This window comes from Eleutherodactylus coqui, chromosome 2 (genome assembly GCF_035609145.1).
Source record: "Eleutherodactylus coqui strain aEleCoq1 chromosome 2, aEleCoq1.hap1, whole genome shotgun sequence".
NCBI classification, from domain to species: Eukaryota; Metazoa; Chordata; class Amphibia; order Anura; family Eleutherodactylidae; genus Eleutherodactylus; species Eleutherodactylus coqui.
In genome coordinates this window covers 190,222,313-190,243,287 of record NC_089838.1, presented here as the reverse complement: position 1 = coordinate 190,243,287, position 20,975 = coordinate 190,222,313, and the positions used below count along the sequence as shown (strand labels likewise).

The 20,975-nt window shown below is 45.2% G+C and overlaps 1 protein-coding gene across 1 annotated transcript in view; it reads left to right on the top strand.

The window, feature by feature from the left end:
- Positions 1-7,348: 7,348 nt before the first annotated feature.
- The window catches only part of LOC136612033 (store-operated calcium entry regulator STIMATE-like), a 77,190-nt gene continuing 63,563 nt past the window's right edge, over positions 7,349-20,975 (top strand). The window contains exon 1 of the mRNA XM_066592099.1: positions 7,349-7,550. Within this exon, the coding sequence (XP_066448196.1) occupies positions 7,424-7,550 (127 nt within the window). The 5' untranslated portion in view covers positions 7,349-7,423. The remainder of the gene's footprint in view (positions 7,551-20,975) is intronic.

The following is a 20,975-nucleotide window of genomic DNA, read 5'->3' as shown; positions in this document are numbered from 1 at the left end:
CTGGAAGAGAGTAAATTGTAGGAAGACACGTTTTTTGGTTGTAATATAGCAAAGAAATGCAAACAAAAACAAATAACCATAAAATGTAGAACTTTACAGAGCCTGCCATTATCATTTCCCCATGAAGTAAACAACCCCGGCTTAGCTTGTGAATAATTAACACCAGCAGAAGGAAAAAGACTGGAGCTCACATCTCCTACCTACAAATACATAAACTGCCTCAGAGAGAAAATGCTGCACAATGAAGAAATGCTCAAAATGAGACAAACTCAACTCACAGATAGGGAATTCAGTCCTGAACAATTGATTTGAATTTGAAACACTTACCCATCTCCTGTGGCCAAATAAACAAGATGATTACTAAGTAGTGGACCCACCATGTTGGGTGATACAATTCAATGAGTGTCGATTCAATGAATGCTTGAATATTGTTTTGAGGTAGTGTTGACTGTTTGCTACTGACCATAGTCCACAGTTCATCTTCATTATGAGGCCATGGAGAGTATTCACTCGATGTCCAATTGTGTCTCACAGATTCTTGATTGGAGAGAGATCTAGGGATCATGCTGGCCAAGGAATCACCTGGACAACTGCTGATGTTCACTGTGTTATCCTGCTGGCAAATGCGTTGGGTATGCCCTGAGGATATGGTAGTGCAGCACGTCATCAACATAATGGCGTGCTGTCAATGTCCCCCTGATACATACTAGAGGTGATCAGCTGTTGATGCTAATGGCACCCCAAACCATGACTCTATGTTAATGAGCTACGTGGTGCTTCAAAATGGCAGAAGAATCAGCACGATTGCCATATTGCCTCCAGCACTCCCTCCATAATTATAACTGCGAAATGAGAATTTCCAATTGTCACTGACCACCACACTGTGCCATTTCTCATGCCAGGTAGCTCTGGAATGACACCACTGCAAGGGTTCATGGCAATAATGCTGTGTGAGGGGCAGTCTTCACAATTGACAGCTTGATCGCAAACCTGCCTCAGTTTACCCTTTCCAATCCAATTCATATCCTGGTTTTCCTAGGGGGCTTACTCATTTTTTGCAGTTATACAACGGTGGCTAAAGTCAGTACTGCATGAGGTGACATGTTGGATAGGCTCCGACAGCAGAGAGGCTGGCAATATACAGTAAGAGAACCTCGACGAATGTCTTCCAACATCGGAGCTGTACAGCCTTAAATGATAATGTCTTAAGAGGTCAGAAAGTGGATTGGAAAGGGTAAATCTTTGAAAAACTGTCATTCTATTGTGGTTCTATTACAATGATGGACATTTCATTCTGTTGACCACTGACTCTAGATGGCATCTTAGAAGAATCTTTAATCTCTATCCAAACACAAAAAAAAATGACACGCAGCAGGCTTTACAATGTCTCCAAAGTTAGCTTCATAGGCTGTTATTTGCCTTTTATCATGCGATATATTTTACCCTCCCGATCATGTGGTGGACCTAAAACAGCATGAATTTATATAACTTCTTTGCCTGAACATACTTAGAAAATTGCATAATGCTGCAACAAAATCTTCATGGTGTCCCATTTTCTCTGAGATTCCTTGCATTAAAATTTAGAGGGGTATTCTGGAGACTGATTGAAATTTTCAAAATATCCCTAATATTTCCACTTATTGCCATTATTCCAAACATCCATCTAAATCATCAAACGGAACCCCAGTGCATTATTTGCTGACCTTTTGCCACCGCTGCTTTCCAGTCAGCTTCAGATTTCCACATTGTTATTTAAAATAACTTCTGGGGAGTGTAAAAACTACATCTCCCATAATGCCCCACTGACGGTTACTGATGAGAGTGCATTGACACCTGTACAAACTCATCATTACAGAACTTGAAGGCACTGAGCATGTCTGACCAGTAAAACAGCTGAGCATACAGGTCGTAACCACTGGATACTGATGGAGAGCTAAGCGATCACATGGTCCTGCTCCAGAATGATCACGTCAGCCCAGACTCGTTCCTGTGTCCAGACCCAGTCGGCGTCAGCGGCACTGTGACACCCCCTCATTCAGGTACTGATGACATAAATTCACACTGTGATGTCATGCCACCAGTCACTTGATGTTACATCTGAAAAGCATCAGGAAGACTGGGACAAAATCGAGGCAACAAAAAGGACAAAAGAAATACTTTATTTTGGAAGATGGTTGTATTTCTTGTGTGTAAATGGGGTTGAGAAAGCAGTAGAGCATTCAGGGGATGAGAATTAGAATCGGCTGAAGGAAGGATGTTTATTTAATTTTTGTGTTTCTATTTCTATCTAATGAATTGTAACAGATTGGACCTTTCAGCTTTGAGAATCATTTGAGTAATTATCAAACAAAATGCTATTGAAAGGAGGCCTGGAATGGTACCCAGAATAACATATTGTATCTGTGTTCCTGTGCCCTATAGCTGAAGCACGGCAAGTGAGCAAGACACAAATACCTTATGTTTACCAACCAACCCAGTTAGTCCAGAAACAGGAAGCTCATGTTACTAACCTAAAGCTGTAAAATATAAGGCCTCCTGCAGACGGCCGGGTTGGATCCTGCTGCGAGAATTCTACATTCTTAGCTACATGCTGATATTGTGTCGGATTGAACTGCAGGTTCACCAGGGATTCCACCCTATGATTTGCAAAGGCTGAAGTCTGTCATGAATACCCAGGAGTTTCTGTGTACGAACAAGCATGCTGTAGTTTAGAAAATCAGCAGCATGCTCTCACTTTTTTCCCCTAATGTGACTGGAGTAAACCCCACCCAGTTGTATTGTACGATAAGTTAAGGCCCATTTACACGGAACTTATCAGGTTCTCGCTGAATCGCAGGAATATGAATATTAAAACTGCTAAGGAATTAATATAGATGGGTGAACAGAGGCCTAACTTGAAGCTCCTGGGCCCCAATGCAAAACCTGTAACGGGGCCCCCAACTATAATGCTTTACTCATAGTACTGGGCTCCCTATAGGGAGAAGAGAGGCCTTATGGGCCCCCTAAGGCTCCTGGGCCTGGGTGCAGCCACATCCCCTGCATCCCATATAGTTACGCCCCTGTGGGTGAAAGTTTGTTAGGTTTAAAGTACCATCGTGTTAATAATATGAAGTTTTGTTTGTGATGGGAAACACAAGCAGTGGATGTAGTAGCCTTTTTTAGCATGGTTTGCCAATCGCTAATAGGGATTTTGCCCGATAAATGTGACTCCCATTTTAAGATTTGTTTAGATTTTCCCAAATTGAGATTGTCAGTAAGGAATGTGTAGACGCGATTTGTATTTTTCTAGAGTAAATTGGGAGGAACTGAAAATTGATCATCACAATGCTGGAGCAATTGTGATGAGAGAGGGAAGCTTTTGCACATCTTCTGTAGCTGCCTGATTATCTCCAACTTGTGGAAATCCGTGTTCAAACTTGTGAACTCACTATTCCCCTCAGATAATAAAAAAAACCCTGACCTAGCCCTTCTTCTGTTGGGAATCAACAATTTTCCATTGGAGTTTAGAACCATTTTATGTCATATTCTACATGCATCCCATCTCTCCGTTGCACGCAACTGGAAAATCATCAAAATATCTTCCATAGAAGATATTATATCTATAGTATCTAATAACTGCTTGTATGAAGAAATGCTAGCAATCCAAATGGGAAAATATGAAGCTTTAATCCGTAACTGGAAGCTATGGCTCACACAATTCACTGCAACTATACAATGCAAAGATCCCTAGTACCCCCCCATACGATTATATATATCTTACAGGCAATTCTGTATCCTGTGGTACACATATGTTAATGTTCCCAGTTATTTACTGTTCTATACCCAATGTTATTCTTGTTGCTAACAGTAAAAGACGTACTAGCGCCAGTTGTAGACTACTATCATAAGACTTCTGTGCAACCCAGGACATTTCTGTGTCTAGTATTGTACCTATTATATATCTTAGTTATCAAAATGCATGTAATAAGCTTATACACAACTGTTACTCTGTATTTAAGAAAAAATGCCAATTAAAACTTATTGAAGAAAAAAAACGGCCAAGGAGGAGGCAGAGAGACTGATTGCAAAGAGAGCAAAAATAACCCTAAACTATTTCTCAGTTACATAAATGGTAAAGGGATTTGCACTGAGAGTACTGGCCCTTTAACAAACAATGCAGGAGAAATCATAGAAGATGATGGGGGAAAGGCAAATTTATTAAATTGTTTTTTTTTCTCAAGTATGTTCACGAGACAAAAAGGAATGTCACACAAGATGCAATGGGATAACCCTCCCTCAAACTCCCTACTCCCCCACACGCACACATACTGAATATCACCTGCCTAAGGGCGAGCACCCACTGGCGTTTTTTTACCTGCGTTTTGCGTTTTGCGTTTTGCGTTTTTCCTGCACAGGCATAGAGATAACATGTGTTCCTGTCCACTGGCGTTTTTTTTGCGTTGCGTTTGCGTTTTTAACATAGGAACTGTCAGTTGCATATGTGTCCCTATTTTTCTCCATTGAAATTAATGGAAAAGCCGCGAAAACGCCGCGAAAACGCCGCGAAAAACGCCGCGAAAAGCGCGCGGAAAAAACGCGGGAAACGCGGCGAAAACGCTGCGTTTTTCCCCGCGGAAAACGCAAACGCCAGTGGGTGCTCGCCCTAACACTGCCTAGAATACCTCAAGGAAAACAACTATATAACTCCTCATCAGCATGGGCTCATGAGGGGTCGATCATGTCAAACCAACTTGATCAGATTTTACAAGGAAGTAAGTGTAATATCTTACTGCATGAGGAGGAGGTTGTTTGTGTAATATTAGTATTTGAGGAGGAGGAAGTTGTCTGTGTAAGATATTATGATCTGAGGAGCAGGAGGTCTGTGTAATATCTTACTGCACGAGGAGGAGGTCGTCTGTGTAATATATTGATAGATGAGGCGGAGGTTGTCTGTGTAATATTAGTATTTGAGGAGGAGGAAGTTGTCCGTGTAAGATATTATCTGAAGAGCAGGAGGTCTGTGTAATACTGGAGTAATTAAAAATCAAAAACTCACCAACTTCCCCTGTCATTTTTGTCAGTAGCAACCAATCACAGCTCAGTTTTCACTTGTTATACTGCTGAGGTAAAATGAAAGCTGCGCTGTGATTGGTTGCTATGGGCAATACATATTTTGGGCAGCTTTCATAAGAGCGGGTGCTGGTCTAATTTCTGTGTGGCACATAGTGGCTTAGTGCTGGTGGGAAGCTGTGTGGTAGTTGGAGCAGAGGAGGAGGTTGTCTGTGTAAGATATTATTATCTGAGGAGCAGGAGGTCTGTGTAATATATTAGTATTTGAGGAGGAGGAGCTTGTCTGTATAATAGATTAGTGTATGATGAGGAGGTCGTCTGTGTTGGATAAGAATATGAAATAAAAACCATCTGCTCAAGTGCAATTCCGTCATTCCCTCCTCCCCCCAGGGGTAGTGGGGCTGTCTTATCCCCCCAAAATTTGTCCCCATGGGATGAGATATATATGTACCAAGTTTGGTTGAAATTGCTCCAGGCGTTCATGAGTTATGGTGGCACATGCATCCTATTTTACATATATAGATTAGCAACTGCTATTGCCATTTATCGCTCGAGAAAATCGCAAGCGGCAGGGATGCCATGTGAGGTTATTTTCAGGAAAAAGCATCGCTGACGCTCAGATATCTCAAGCACAAAAATGCAATATTGCCCCAATTTTCTTGCAATGATATCACACTCGCCCCAGTAAAATTAGCCTAAGGACACCTGCACACTGGCGAGAGCGATATCGGGCCATGATTCACAGTCCAATATCGCTCTTGCAAACCATCTAAAAACCCCTGGATGCGAGGTATTTTCATGTGCAAACAGGCTTGCATCACTGCGGGGAATCCCTTCATCCCATTGCTTTCAATGAGGCAGCAGCGCCGGCCCCACTGAAAGCAATGGGAGAACATTACAATCTCCTGTCACACTGTTCAGTGATGAGGAGACTCCCGGGGGGGGGGTGAAGGAATCCCCTGCTGCAGCTGTCACAGTGTTCATGGCTGAGGAGACTCACAGTGGGGATGAAGGAATCCCCTGCTGCAGCTGTCACAGTGTTCATGGCTGAGGAGACTCACAGTGGGGATGAAGGAATCCCCTGCTGCAGCTGTCACAGTGTTCAGTGATGAGGAGACTCCCAGTGCGGATGAAGGAATCCCCTGCTGCATCTGTCACAGTGTTAGGTGATGAGGAGACTCCCAGTGGGAATAAAGGAATCCCCTGCTGCAGCTGTCACACTGTTCAGTGATGAGGAGACTCCCAGTGGGGGTGAAGGAATCCCCTGCTGCAACTGTCACAGTGTTCAGTGATGAGGAGACTCCCAGTGGGAATGAAGGAATCCCCTGCTGCAGCTGTCACAGTGTTCAGGGATGATGAGACTCCCAGTGGGGATGAAGGAATCCCCTGCTGCAGCTGTCACAGTGTTCAGGGATGATGAGACTCTCAGTGGGGATGAAGAAATCTCCTCTCGAGATTTTCTCTCGAGAAAGACAATAGGACTTTCTAATGGTAAATATGCATTGCATCGCACAAAAGTCGCAAGTTCATGTGTTGCAATGCAATAAACCGAAGGCTCCATAGGGAAACATGGGTGATAAAAAAAGAAAACCCAGCAAGAATAGGGCATGCCATGATTTTTTTTTCACGAGTGAAATATCGCAAATGTGAGGGAAACTATTGAAAAGCGTGTATTTCCTAATTCAGCGTTTTCACACAGTCTCGCATCGCCCGTGTGATCCCGGCCTTAGATCATGTTCACAGGCAGGTGGATTTACAGTTGCGGAATATACCGGCCCGGGATTCCACACAGCTAAATGCGGGTTTTGATGCGGAGTTCTGCCATTTACATTCTGCAACTAAATCTGCACGCTGCAATGTAGGTTTGGTGTTGAATATTCTTTAAAAATGCTAATTCAGCCCGTGTGAAATTACTAAAAATTCAGCAGCAGAATTTGAGGCTGGAAATAGACTTGTAGGGGGATTGGCAGCGGCTCCGCGGGTCACCGAGCCCCACTGTAAGGCAATGGAGCAAGAATGCCTCAATATTGTGCTATGAACTTAAAACTGGAGTGTGTGAGAGTATATATATATATATATATATATATATATATATATATATATTTACATAAAAGCCCCACCCACGTGCATTGCCGGCAGTATGTGAACATGGACTATAGTGGCCAGTACCGCACATAGCGCCGGTCATGCGGCCATACTACTACTGCTGCGCTGTTCCCGCCGACCTTACAAGCAGCGTGCTGCGCCTTGTAGTGCTCCTCCACACAGCAGAGGAAGGGGCGGCTGCTGCCCCCGGGGGGGAGGTGAGGACGGGGCTCCTCCTCAGCTCTCCCGCTGTGTGCACGCCACTCTTCCTCGGACGGAGCCCGCAGACATGGCGGGGAACATGAGTGATCTGGTGAAGGTGCCCCCTCAGGGCTGTGACAACGGGGCGCTGCTGGACAGGTTCGGGGTGCTGGTGCAGGGGGTGCTGGCTGTGGTGGCCTTCAGCACGCTCATGTGTAAGTACTTTACGTGTGCTCTCTGCTAGCAGCCAGGGACAGCTGGGGGTAGCTGTAGTCACTATGGCTGATGGGGAGTTCGCAGCAGCTTCTCCAGAAGTCTTGCTACAAATGTATTGAAGGCTTATTTGGGGCACATACTCCCCATGGCTTCATTCCCGGTTAGTTGCTGGAAATATATTTTGCTTTGTGTGTGATTTTAATAATTTTATTAGACATGTCCTCGTGTTTTGCGCTCTCCTAACATAGACTGCGTCACAGCTGCTGGCACATTTGGATGCCACGCCGACTGGACAAACGTCATTAGGGCGCTGCCAGGTCGCTGGAAGTATTCCGCCAAGATGCAGAATTCGCAGGGCGAACGGGGGTGTCACATCTGCGCTTAGGGTTACGCTTTCCTGCACCACTCAGGGGGCCATCCACTTTCTGCCCGTCTTTTGGACCAAAGAAAAACCGTCCAAAGGGCGGCCTCACACGAGCGCATTTGTGGCCGCAAAATGTGCAGCGAATAGAACTCATTATATTAAATGGGTTACCTTTGCGTGTTCTTTTTTTTTCTGCACGCATTTTGAGTTTCGGGGGGACAATAGCGACGTTTTTAGGTTCAAATAAGTTTTATTAATATTGTAATAGGTTTACTTACATATTCAATACCAAACGTAGGGAAGGGAGAGCAGACCCCACTAAGGACTCACGCCCATGAGCGTCACGGAATTCTGCTGCAGGAGTATCGTGTTTAAAACCGCGAGTGATCGCGGAGTTCTGCTATATTAATGGAGACCCCCCGCAGCGGAAATCCGCGGTGAAATAGAACATGTCGCAATTTATTTCCCGCAGCGGAAATCCGCGGCAGTATTCCGCATGTCAGCATTGGCAGCAGGAAAGCTAGTAGGCTCAATAGAACCTGAGCGCTGCGGGAAACGCAGCAGAAATCCAATTGTGGGCATTAGCCCTAAAGTAAAGCCAATCTGCATTGATTATATGCTAAGCAGCCCTGCGTGTGGTGCTAAACGTCATCTAGTAACATCACAAGGCTTGCTCTGTTTTAATGCACAATTGCGCACAACAGGCAATTTTGTGTGCTTAAGCGAGAATTCCTGGGCGAACGAAGTCAGCTGACGCATTTACTAAGCAGGCTGCCCCGCCTGCTGTAATATAGCGCCGCCAGGACTAGCGCTCCCCGCAGCACAATAAAGTACAGTAGAATGCACTGATACGGTGCAGTAGTCCACAACCGTGCACCCTGCATAGCGCATATATGTCTGGCGATGCGCTTACGCCCGTGTGAGGCCGCCCTAACTGCGGATTTCGATACAGATTTAACCCATTTTCAGTTCTGCATCAAAGTCTGTGTGCGCCGCTGCGGATCTGGTGCGGATTGTATCCTAATTGCGCTCATGTGAAATCTCTCCTGTAAGGCTACGTTCACATCTGCGCTCTTTTATCTGCTGTGTAGTGGATCCGTTTTTTCTCTTACACATCCACTTTTGAGTTTTTAGCACTGAATCCGACAGATCTGGTACACAGAGCCATAACATAATCTGATATTTAGGCTCTGTTTCCATCAGTTTCTGATAAACTTTTAATGGATGTTACATTTTTTCCCTATTTTCATTGTTTGTCTCGGAGGATGCAGCCAGACAATGGAGGTTACAGTGGAGCCTGCGCGCGGGTGGGAATGTGCTCAAGGGCGTATTTGTGCATGCAGAGAATAGAACCCATTAACAGTAATATAGTGGCCACACCCCTTTGTTTAGTTGATCAGCAGGTGCCCTGACCGCTGGACTGCCACTGGTCTAATATTCATGATTAACGACCATATAAACATAACCATTGTCACGCAAAATTTGTTCAAACTGACAAAAATATGCAATAATCGTTACGTCTAAATGCAGAGCCATCAGGCGCTATTTGTTTGCTTTTCGTCTGTCGCTCCCTTTCAACCAGCATAAAAATCATGGCTGGTTTGCTGACTTCTCGTTGTGCCTAAACACTCGCTGCTTCACTAAGAATGTGAAGCTCTGAGCGAAAAGTTAGCAATACTCAACGATGATTTGCCTGTTATAGGGTCCCATTTAGACACAACGATTATCGCTCAAAAGCAGTCTTTTGAGTGATAATCGTTGCATCTAAACGCGCGGTCATTGTGCACTGTTCGTTCATCGCTCATTTCTAGCCAGCTAGAAATGAGCGATGAGCCTTATCAGCGCTGATGGTATTCTTTCAGCTGGTATCCCTCTGGCAGTTCTTAGTGGGACACCAACTGAAAGCGCAGAGAACAGTACAGCTGTTTGTATATACAGAATAGCAGCAGCGGTATCCTGCTCCACCTGCATAACTCTTAAGTAGCTAGTTAGCTACTCAGAGTTATGCTAAGATGATTGCTCAAAGCTGTCACTTAAACTGTCGTTTGAGTGGTTTTTGAGCCGGTCTCACACGGACGGGTCAGGTTCCGCATGCGGCAGCCTGTAGTGGAATCTAGCTCTGACCACAGCCGGCATCCGCACGGAAATGTTTCAAATCTGTATTGCGGATGGACCCGGCTGCTCACCTCGGACATGCGCGATACACATTATTTTTTTCAAATCTTTTCTTTTCTCTGCACTGTCGGTAGGCGATGATGTGGTTACCCGCGACCTGTCCGCAATGTCAATGGCGGATGGACCGCAAGTAGGACAACTTCCATTGACTTTAGTGGAAGCCATCAGTGTGGAATTCACACAAGATTAGAGCATGCTGCTATTTTATTTCCACAAGAGGAAATCTGAATCGCGGTCCACTCAAGTCAGCGGACGTGCGAATGCTCTATTTTTGTTAATGAATGTGGAATACCGCGCAGGTGACGATCACGGATTCCGCAATGAGACCGGCCTAATGTTCTGCAGGAGCGTGAATAACTAGTGGTGATGCCAGACGTCCTGTGTAAATGGGGCATAAGGGCAAATCATCAATATTAAAGTTCTGACAAATCCCTTTAATCGGCATAATCCACATAACCTCATATAACGCCACAGCGCGGTCTGTCCTGCCAGGTTTGGGGGGAACCGCTGCAGGTTTATATACGTCTCCACTAACCTTTTACCCTAATTGTATTCAGTTTTGTTATACAGAACTGTAATATAGGGTCCATACCAAGTAAACGGGTGCATGCTGTACCCTCTGTATGTGATAAAGGGCCCGTACCAAGTAAATGGGTCTATGCTATAACCTCTGTATGTTATATAGGGCCTGTACCAAGTAAACAGGTGTATGCTGTACTCTCTGTATGTAATATAGGGTCTGTGCCAAGTAAACGGGTGTATGCTGTACCCTCTGTATGTGATATAAGGTCCGTACCAAGTAAACTGGTCTATGCCGTACCCTCTGTATGTAATATAGGGTCCGTACCAAGTAAATGGGTCTATGCTGTACCCTCTGTATGTAAGAGAGGGTCTGTACCAAGTAAACGGGTCTATGCTGTACACTGTATCTGTGATATAGGGTCCGTACCAAGTAAACGGGCATATGCTGTACACTCTGTATGTAATATAGGATCCGTACCAAGTAAACGGGCATATGCTGTACACTCTGTATGTAATATAGGATCCGTACCAAGTAAACGGGCATATGCTGTACACTCTGTATGTAATATAGGATCCGTACCAAGTAAACGGGTGTATGCTGTACCCTCTGTATGTAATATAGGGTCCGTACCAAGTAAACGGGTCTATGCTGTATCCTCTGTATGTAATATAGGGTCCGTACCAAGTAAACGGGTCTATGCTGTATCCTCTGTATGTGATAAAGGGCCTGTACCAAGTAAACGGGTCTATGCTGTACCCTCTGTATGTAATATAGGGTCCGTACCAAGTAAAAGGGTCTATGCTGTACCCTCTTTATGTGATAAAGGGCCCGTACCAAGTAAACGGGTCTATGCTATAACCTCTGTATGTTATATAGGGCCTGTACCAAGTAAACAGGTGTATGCTGTACGCTCTGTATGTAATATAGGGTCTGTGCCAAGTAAACGGGTGTATGCTGTACCCTCTGTATGTGATATAAGGTCCGTACCAAGTAAACTGGTCGATGCTGTACCCTCTGTATGTAATATAGGGTCCGTACCAAGTAAACTGGTCTATGCTGTACCCTCTGTATGTAATATAGGATCCGTACCAAGTAAACGGATCTATGCTGTATCCTCTATATGTGATAAAGGGCCTGTACCAAGTAAACGGGTCTATGCTGTACCCTCCTGTATGTAATATAGGGTCCGTACCAAGTAAACGGGTCTATGCTGTACCCTCCTGTATGTAATATAGGGTCCGTACCAAGTAAACGGGTCTATGCTGTACCCTCCTGTATGTAATATAGGGTCCGTACCAAGTAAACGGGTCTATGCTGTACCCTCCTGTATGTAATATAGGGTCCGTACCAAGTAAACGGGTCTATGCTGTACACTCTGTATGTAATATAGGGTCCATACCAAGTAAACGGGTCTATGCTGTACTCTGTATGTAATATAGGATCCGTACCAAGTAAACGGGTATATGCTGTACCCACTGTATGTGATATAGGGCCTGTACCAAGTAAATGGGTGTATGCTGTACCCTCTGTATGTTATATAGGGTCCATACCAAGTAAATGGGTATATGCTATAACCTCTGTACACCTTTTGTTTGACTTTTTTTTACTTGTTCATATGGAATCTATGAATACAGTATTGACAGGATGCCTCATTGCATTCTCTTAGATGTTCTTCCCTAGAAGATATTGGTGTCTTCCAGGACATATGCATCACGTATATCTTCATACACCTCAGTAATGTTCTTGTGGCAGATTGTCACCCCTATTGCCACACTAAAACCACAGTAAAAAAGGTATTTACATGGAATTTTTTTCTTGCGTTTTTCCACCATTGTGGTCGCAGTTCTAAAACCTTTGTATGGGAGCTGACCTGTATATAAGAACTGATTACAGTGTATAGAAGAGCTGCTTGTGCTCCCTTAATTCCTCCCCGCAGTTTTTTTCACGCGATTGTCAATGAGATTTTCTAATGTTAAAAAACGCATCGCACAAAAACTGCAAAGCACAAACTTACGATGCGTTAAAAAAAACGCAAGTGGGTGTGAGCCCTAAGGCCTCATGTCCACGGGGAAAATAAGAATTAAAATCCGCAGCGTCTTTCCCGCACGCGGATCTGCGCCCCATAGGAATGCATTGACCACTGGCGGGCAGATAAATACCCGCGGATGGTATTTAAAAGTGAATTAAAAAATTTCTGGAGCATGAAAAAAAAATGGACATGCTCCATTTTAGTGCGGATCACGCATGCGGGAGCTCATAGAGCACATAGCTCAATTGATCTCCCGCATGAAAAAAAAGGAATTTAAGCTCATCTGCACAACATCCGCAGCAGAAATCCACGTTACATATCCGCAGCAGATCTGATTTACCCCGTGGACATGAGGCCTAAGGCCTCATGTCCACGGGCAAAATAGGATTTTAAATCCGCAGCGGATCACCCGCATGCGGATCCGCGTCCCATAGGGATGCATTGACCACCTGCGGGTAGATAAATACCCGCGGATGGTTAATATAAGTGAATTTAAAAAAAAAAAATGGAGCATGAAAAAAAACGTGACATGCTCCATTTTCGTGCGGACCTCCCGCGGGGACGGCTCCCGGAGGCTTCTATTGAAGCCTATGGAAGCCGTCCGGATCCGCGGGAGACCTAAAATAAGAATAACTTACCCGCAGCGGACCGGGCACATCTTCTCTTCTTCATGGCTGGATTTTCTTTCTTCGGCCGGCGGATGTGCTCGGCGCATGCACGCTGCCGGCGTGCCGAGTACATCCGCCGGCCGAAGAAAGAAGATCCGGCCGCGAAGAAGAGAAGACCTTCCCGGTCCGCTGCGGGTAAGTTTATTCTTATTTATTCTTCTTTTCAGCGCTCATGTCCGCGGGGCAGGAGGGACCCGCTGCAGATTCTCCATGGAGAATCCGTAGCTGGCCTGATTTTCCCCGTGGACATGAGGCCTAAGGGCTTGTTTTTTGCGTCGCGAAGTATAGTGTTTATTGGTACCATTGGTACCATTTCTTGGTGCATATAATGTATTGTAAAACTGTTATTTATTTTTTGAGAGCAGGGAGAAAAAATAAATTCTGCCGTAGTTGTTGTTTTTTACTGCGTCAATCAAGCAGCATAAATGACACAACAAATTTTTTCTGCTTGTCGGTACGATTACAACGATTCCAAAAACATAATTTTTTCCGTTTTTTCCACTTTTGCACAATAAAAATGTTTAATTTTTTTTGCAAATATTACATTCAAAGTTTCAAGTTCATAACTTTTTTATTTTCCCCTGGACGGAGCTCTGTGAGGGCTTGTTTTTTACGTCACAAGCTGTAGCTTTTATATGTGCCATATGGGGTACATATAGCTTTTTAAAATCTTTTTTTTTAAATTTTTTTTTTATTGCGCTATTTGGGAGATAAAATCAATAAAATGAGTAATTTGCCTCTGTTTTCTTTACAAGTGTTGCTGCGCAGGATAATTAATGTGCTCACATTATATCAGAGGTCGTTATGGATGCGATGATACCACATATGTGGGGTTTTTCTTAAACTTTTTATTTTTATCATACAAATAGGGGGAAATGATTAAAAAAGGCTTTGTTTTTTTACACAATTTATGCCCCTGTAGGGGACTTGTACAATCACACCTATGATCGCTATGGTAAGGCATTGCAGGACCTACACCCTGCAATGCCTTATCGCTGGCTATAGCGATCATAGGCACTGGCAAAGCAGGACGCCTATATCTGGCATCCTGTTGCCATGACAACCAGTCGGCCCTGCGTGATTACATCGCGGGAGTATGATGACGTCGCAAAGGGAGCAGACTCAATCTGTGAGTGCTTTACATTCTGCGATCTACGTAGATCATGGCATGTAAGGAGTTAGCAGTGGGGGTTGCTGTCCCGATGCACCCCCACTGTTGCTCTATTTGAGTAACGAACCCCATTGACTTCAATGGGAGACTCGAGCATTTTTGCATGGGACCCGCTGGGTGCGGAGTCTCTCCCTCTCCCTTCTCCGAGCCAGCCACAAACTACCGTTGACGTGCGCAGCGGGGAGGGGTCAAATCTGACACAGCGGCGGGGAGGGGCCAAAACTGGGGCAGGGTCAAACACAGCGTGATGCTCGTTCGAGTATCGAGCACCATCGAGTATGCTAATTACTCGAATGAGCATTAAGCTTGGCAGAGTATGTTCGCTCAACTCTAGTATCAACGATTATTTATTTATTTTTTTACGCACCACATCACCAATTGCACTGATGGGGTGCATTAAAAACGCTGTCGAATGCGTTTGAAAAATGCTGTAAATGCCACGTTTCACATGACTTTTTTACTTTACCAACGCCTGTGTGAGAGGCCATATTTCTTGCTGTGCGCTTTTTGTGTCTAACTTTTACAGAGAAAGCGCTTATTCCCACGAGCGTATATCGGACAGCGTTTTCACAGCCGGCCGATTATACGCTTCATCTGAGCAGTCCCCCTTCCCTCCCCCTCACCGACTCTCTGTCTCTCTCCTCCCCTCTGAGCGGTTTGCAATGGTAGTGGGCGGAGCTAAGCTCTTGCCCCTTGTCCATAGCCAGCAATGGGAGTGGGCGGGACAGAGCAGCGCTTAGCTCCGCCCCCTTCCATTGAAGCTGCCATAGTGGAGGAGAGAGGCAGAGAGTTGGTGAGGGGGAGGGAGAGGGGGAACTGATTAGATGGAAGTGTATATCGGCCGGCCGTGGAAACGCCAGCCGATATACGCTCGTGTAAATAAGCCCAAAACATGTTGAAAACCTGCTTTACCTGCAAGAGCCCTGCAAACAAAATCTTACTACAAAAATCCTGGTAATCTGCTGTAAAACCACCATTATTATGTGTATGGCCACCATTACCCACATCAAGGTAAACAGAAATCGGTTACATTGACGAGAAGTTGGAAAGACATCTGCACCTCTAGAGGCACTTGTAGACGGGCAGTGATTGGGCACGACTGTTTGCCAAATGTATGGCCGATCATCAGTCCATGTGAATATGCCCACGATCAGCCAACAAACGGGCAGATAATCTGCCCATGTAAAGGGGTCCTTAAGACCTCGATCACGTGTTGTGCTACAGTGAAATTGTCTGCTGAAACTCCGCAGCGTTTTACAGTGCAAGCGAATTGTGAAGAAACGTCACGCTGGTCCGGCGGAAAAAGATAAGTGTAAATTGACCTGCAGGGTGAATTTTAAATCCGCAACATGCAAATTCATACAGTGGATATTTACTGTGGATTTTACCCCCCTCAGGTGAGGTGATGAAATCCCATACAGTATATGCAGATTTTGCTGCATAGTTCTATAGTCACATGGAAATTAAAAATCATCAAAATGTAAAATTGCACAAAAACTTTAGACAAGAAGTGATTTTCTGACAACGCATTCACTTTAATAGACAAAGTACCTGGAAACTGTTTTAACTTCACGCTAAATGTTTGTCTAGTATGTATCCTTCTCTCTCACCGGCTGATGTGGTTTCTGCAGTCTTGGCCGGCTGTGGATAGGCTTCTTTTTGGCCAGTAGAAGTAGTTGCTCTCTGAATTTTAAGTTCTGTAGAAAATTAGCGTGATTTGAACATCGAAAAAGTAATATGCCATGTCCTTGTATTTGAATTCTACTGAAGTATCATGTCTATTTCAGACATTTATTTGGTGCAGTCCATAGCATTAGGGTATGTTCACATAGTAGATTTTGGCATGGATTCCGCAACCAAATCTGTACCAAATCCGCATGCCCTTCATTTGAAAGGAATCCGTGTCGCTGTCTTCGATACATGTTTTTTTTCCCGTTAATAAGTGTTGCAGAATAAAAGAAGTGGCATGTCGCTACTTAGAGCCAAAAGCGTCAACCTCAAAGGTGATAGCCTTTTGAGGGCGTGGCTAACTCAGGAAAGGGAACAAGACAGGGAGAGGGGGCGAGGGGGACGGAAGGAGAGGGGGCGAGGGGGACGGAAGGAGAGGAGGCGAGGGGGACGGAAGGAGAGGGGGCGAGGGGGACGGAAGGAGAGGGGGCGACGGGGGACGGAAGGAGAGGGGGCGACGGGGGACGGAAGGAGAGGGGGCGACGGGGGACGGAAGGAGAGGGGGCGACGGGGGACGGAAGGAGAGGGGGCGACGGGGGACGGAAGGAGAGGGGGCGACGGGGGACGGAAGGAGAGGGGGCGACGGGGGACGGAAGGAGAGGGGGCGACGGGGGACGGAAGGAGAGGGGGCGACGGGGGACGGAAGGAGAGGGGGCGACGGAAGGAGAGGGGGCGACGGGGGACGGAAGGAGAGGGGGCGACGGAAGGAGAGGGGGGCGAGGGGGACGGAAGGAGAGGGGGGCGAGGGGGACGGAAGGAGAGGGGGGCGAGGGGGACGGAAGGAGAGGGGGGCGAGGGGGACGGAAGGAGAGGGGGCGACGGGGGACGGAAGGAGAGGGGGCGACGGGGGACGGAAGGAGAGGGGGCGACGGGGGACGGAAGGAGAGGGGGCGAGGGGGACGGAAGGAGAGGGGGCGAGGGGGGCGGAAGGAGACAGAATATGCAATTCGTATTTGCGAGTGTGAACCCAGCCTAAAATATTTCAGCTTGTTTTGAATAGAATTGCCCAGATAACGGGTCACATTGAAGGTGGAAATCTGAAATGACTCATCTTTAACATGATAAAGGCATGGCATTCTAACGGGGGGGGGGGGGGGGGTAGACATTTTATATCCACTGTATACTGTTCATAAACTGATACAAAAAAGGGATTGTCTTATTTCTATCGTATAATCTAATTGTAGTGTGAATGTGTGACTTGAACATTTTGTCAGGTCGTTACACTCCCCTTGTGATACGTTTGCTTGGTATCCAAAATATCTGTTTGAATCTTTTCAACAGCTTGAATGGCCTCATTGTTTCTGACTACCAACACACTGCATGGTTAACTGAAATCTACAGTCCATGAAATGATTTTAACCCCTTAGTGACCACCTATCGTCTTTTCACGTCCTGCCTTTGCAGGACATGTATGCAGGGATATAGCGCTACTATCCCCTTCCATACATCGCAGGTGTCAGCTGCTTATTTCAGCTGAAACCTATGGGCAACAGCCCCGTTTAGACATGCGTCATATCTTACAGCGGCATTTAAATCCCCTGAACGATGTTCCGTATTGCCCCCACCGCAGTGAGATCAGGAAAGTCGTGCGGGTGTCATGGCAGCTGGGGTCCTTCTAAAAGACCTCAGGGCTGTCATGGCAGCATGCCTATCAAAATGCAGTAAAATGTAATGCTATGGCATTCCATCATACAGCATAAGCGATCTAAGCATCGCTACTTTTGGTCCCCCAGGAAGAAAAGTAAAAATAAGAACAATAAAGTTTTAGTATAAAAAAAAAAGTTATAAAAGTTCAAAAAAAACTTTTGCCATATTTACAATAAAATAATAAAACAAAAATACATATTTGGTATCGCTGCGTCCGTAAAAGTCCAATCTATCAAAGTAATGCATTAATAAAACCACCAGAAATGTATTTTTATGGTCACCCTGTTGCCAAGAAAAAAATTAATAAAAAGCAATTAAAAAGTCCTATGTATTCCAAAATGGTACCAACGGAAACGACAGGACATACCGCACAAAATGAGCCCTCACACAACTATATCGACCGAAAAATAAATTATTGTGCGTAGAAGATAAAGAGAAGGAAAATAATTTTAAAAATTTAAAAAAAATTAAATATCTTAAAAAAAATAAAAGTTTGGTATCGTAATAATCGTACTGCCCCATAGAATAAAGTTATGTCATTATTGTTGCAGTTTGTGCACCGTAGAAACAAGACGCACTGAAAGATGGCGGAATGACGCTTTTTTCCATTTCTCTTCACTTAGAATTTTTAAAAAGTTTTTCAGTACATTTTATGGTACAATTGAAAAATACAACTCGTCACGCAAAAAACAAGCCCTCATACAGCGACGTCGATGGATAAATAAAGGAGTTATGATTTTTTAAAAAGGGGGAGGAAAAAACGAAAATAGAAAAAAAGAAAAAAATGTGGTCACTAAGGGGTTAAGTAAATTTGAAAAATGTAACTGAAGGCACTTGTTTCTTCATACATTCACTGTCATTGTTTGATACTTTGTACAATACAGTGTCCCGGCCACTGCTTGGGTGCTCAAATGTGGCTTCTAGTATGGAGAAGGGGACTCCTGAAATGTTGTTGCAAGTAAATGATTGGCATAGTTTAAGGCCCAATGCCCATGGCCAGGTCGCATTCCGCCATTGACCCCTGTGTACCTGTCTTATCTTCCTCCTACTCTGCGGATGTGCCGGCGGCTGTGCCGCCGCACATGTGCAGTGCAGAGAGTCGCGCTGACAACGACGAACATCCGGTGTGACTCGCAGCAGGACAGATGGCTGCCATTGACTGCCATAGAAACTGTCCGTGCGAGGCTCACACTAGCATAGGACATGCTGCGATTTTTGCCCTGTGAGCGGAAAATCACAGTTGATGTCCGCTCTTGGACGTGAAAAAGCATTTTCCATAGCATGTCCTATGGGCAGTATTTGCTGCGGGATCCAGAGGTGAACTTTCATTCTGGATCCCGCAGTGCAAATACAGCTGTGGGCATTGGGCCTTAAAGGGGTTGTCCCGCGAAACAAAGTTGGGGTATACACTTCTGTATGGCCATATTAATGCACTTTGTAATGTACATTATGCATTAATTATGAGCCATACAGAAGTTATTCACTTACCTGCTCCGTTGCTAGCGTCCTCGTCTCCATGGTGCCGTCTAATTTTCAGCGTCTAATCGCCGGAGCGCGGGGATTCGGGTAAGTACTATCCGGTTTTTTTTTTCAACACATGCATCGGGTTTGTCTTGCGCCGAACGGGGGGGCTATTGAAAAAAAACAAAAAACAGTTTCGGCGCGGGACAATCCCTTTAAGCTATAAATGATAAGTAACTGGCACTGTGCTATACATCGACTGGGAGTGGTGTGGCTAGCATAAGACAGCTGTTATGAATCTTTGACGTGGAAAGTGGATCCTTGGACTTCAATTTGTTTTGTTCTGGAAAAATGGAGGCGGGGAGTCTAAAGAAACTTCTGGGTGTCACCCTCTTCCCTTGCAAGGAGGTATAGATTATGCTGCAGAAAGATCCCCAGGTTGGAACCAGATTACAGCACAGGACAAAGTTTTAGTGTACTGCACCTATTATATAAGAAGGCTGTGGTTGGACTCTATAGGGAACTACGTATGGTGTTCAGCATAGCTGTGGACACTGTAGTTGGGAGGTCTTGGCATTAGGTGGGGATGCTTGATGGTCTTATATATGCACTATAAACCATAATCTGTGGATTCAGAGCTTTACCAAATGAGAATGATAAAGGTCTGGATATTTATGGATGTTGCAAGGCTGCTAACTAGGTCTTGCTTTAGATGAAAAACACCAGTGAAGAGAATACTTGTTTGTGGCTTCTTCCTGGTCCTGGTCATGCATAATGAGACATTACATAGATGTAACAAGCATGCATGTTTGTTCTTGAAATCATGTTTCACAGTATAATAAAGTTTCACACTTGAGTTACATAAGGTTAGCAGTAGAGATGAGCGAGTATACTCGCTAAGGCACATTACTCGAGCGGGTAGTGCCTTAGCCAAGTATCTCCCCGAGTGGGGGGGAGAGAGAGATCTCCCCTCCGTTCCTCACCGCTCTCCCCTGCAGATCCGTGCCCGCCGCCAGCAGCCGAACCTTTTCGCTCGAGCGGCCAGGTACTCGCTAAGGGCAATGCTCGCTTGAGCAATTGCCCTTAGCAAGTATGCTCGCTCATCACTAAATATTACCCAAGAAGATAAAATGTCAGGGAGTTATGGAATACACTTGATAAGCTGTGGAATAAACGCCATTTACAACATCAGGGGATGAAGCTACAACTGTAGCGATATTCCACAGCTTATCTTGTGGTTTTTTTGGGAGCCTCCCTGATTTAGAAGCTAAAGGAAATAAAAAAGTGAGATGTGAGCAGGCCCTAAAAATCTTTTTAAACTAATCAGGAAAAAAAATCAAAACATTTTTCTAACACTTATCAGTCTTCTTTCCTTCTCCCTCCTTACCTTTTAAACTCAATCTGAATTCACTACTTAAAGGGGTTGTCCCGCGCCGAAACGTTTTTTGTTTTTTTTTTTTTAAACCCCCCCCCCCCCCCCCCCCCGTTCGGCGCGAGACAACCCCGATGCAGGGGTTAAAAAAACAACCCGCACAGCGCTTACCTGAATCCCGGCGGTCCGGCGTCTTCATACTCACCTGCTGAAGATGGCCGCCGGGATCCTCTGTCTCCGTGGACCGCAGGGCTTCTGTGCGGTCCATTGCCGATTCCAGCCTCCT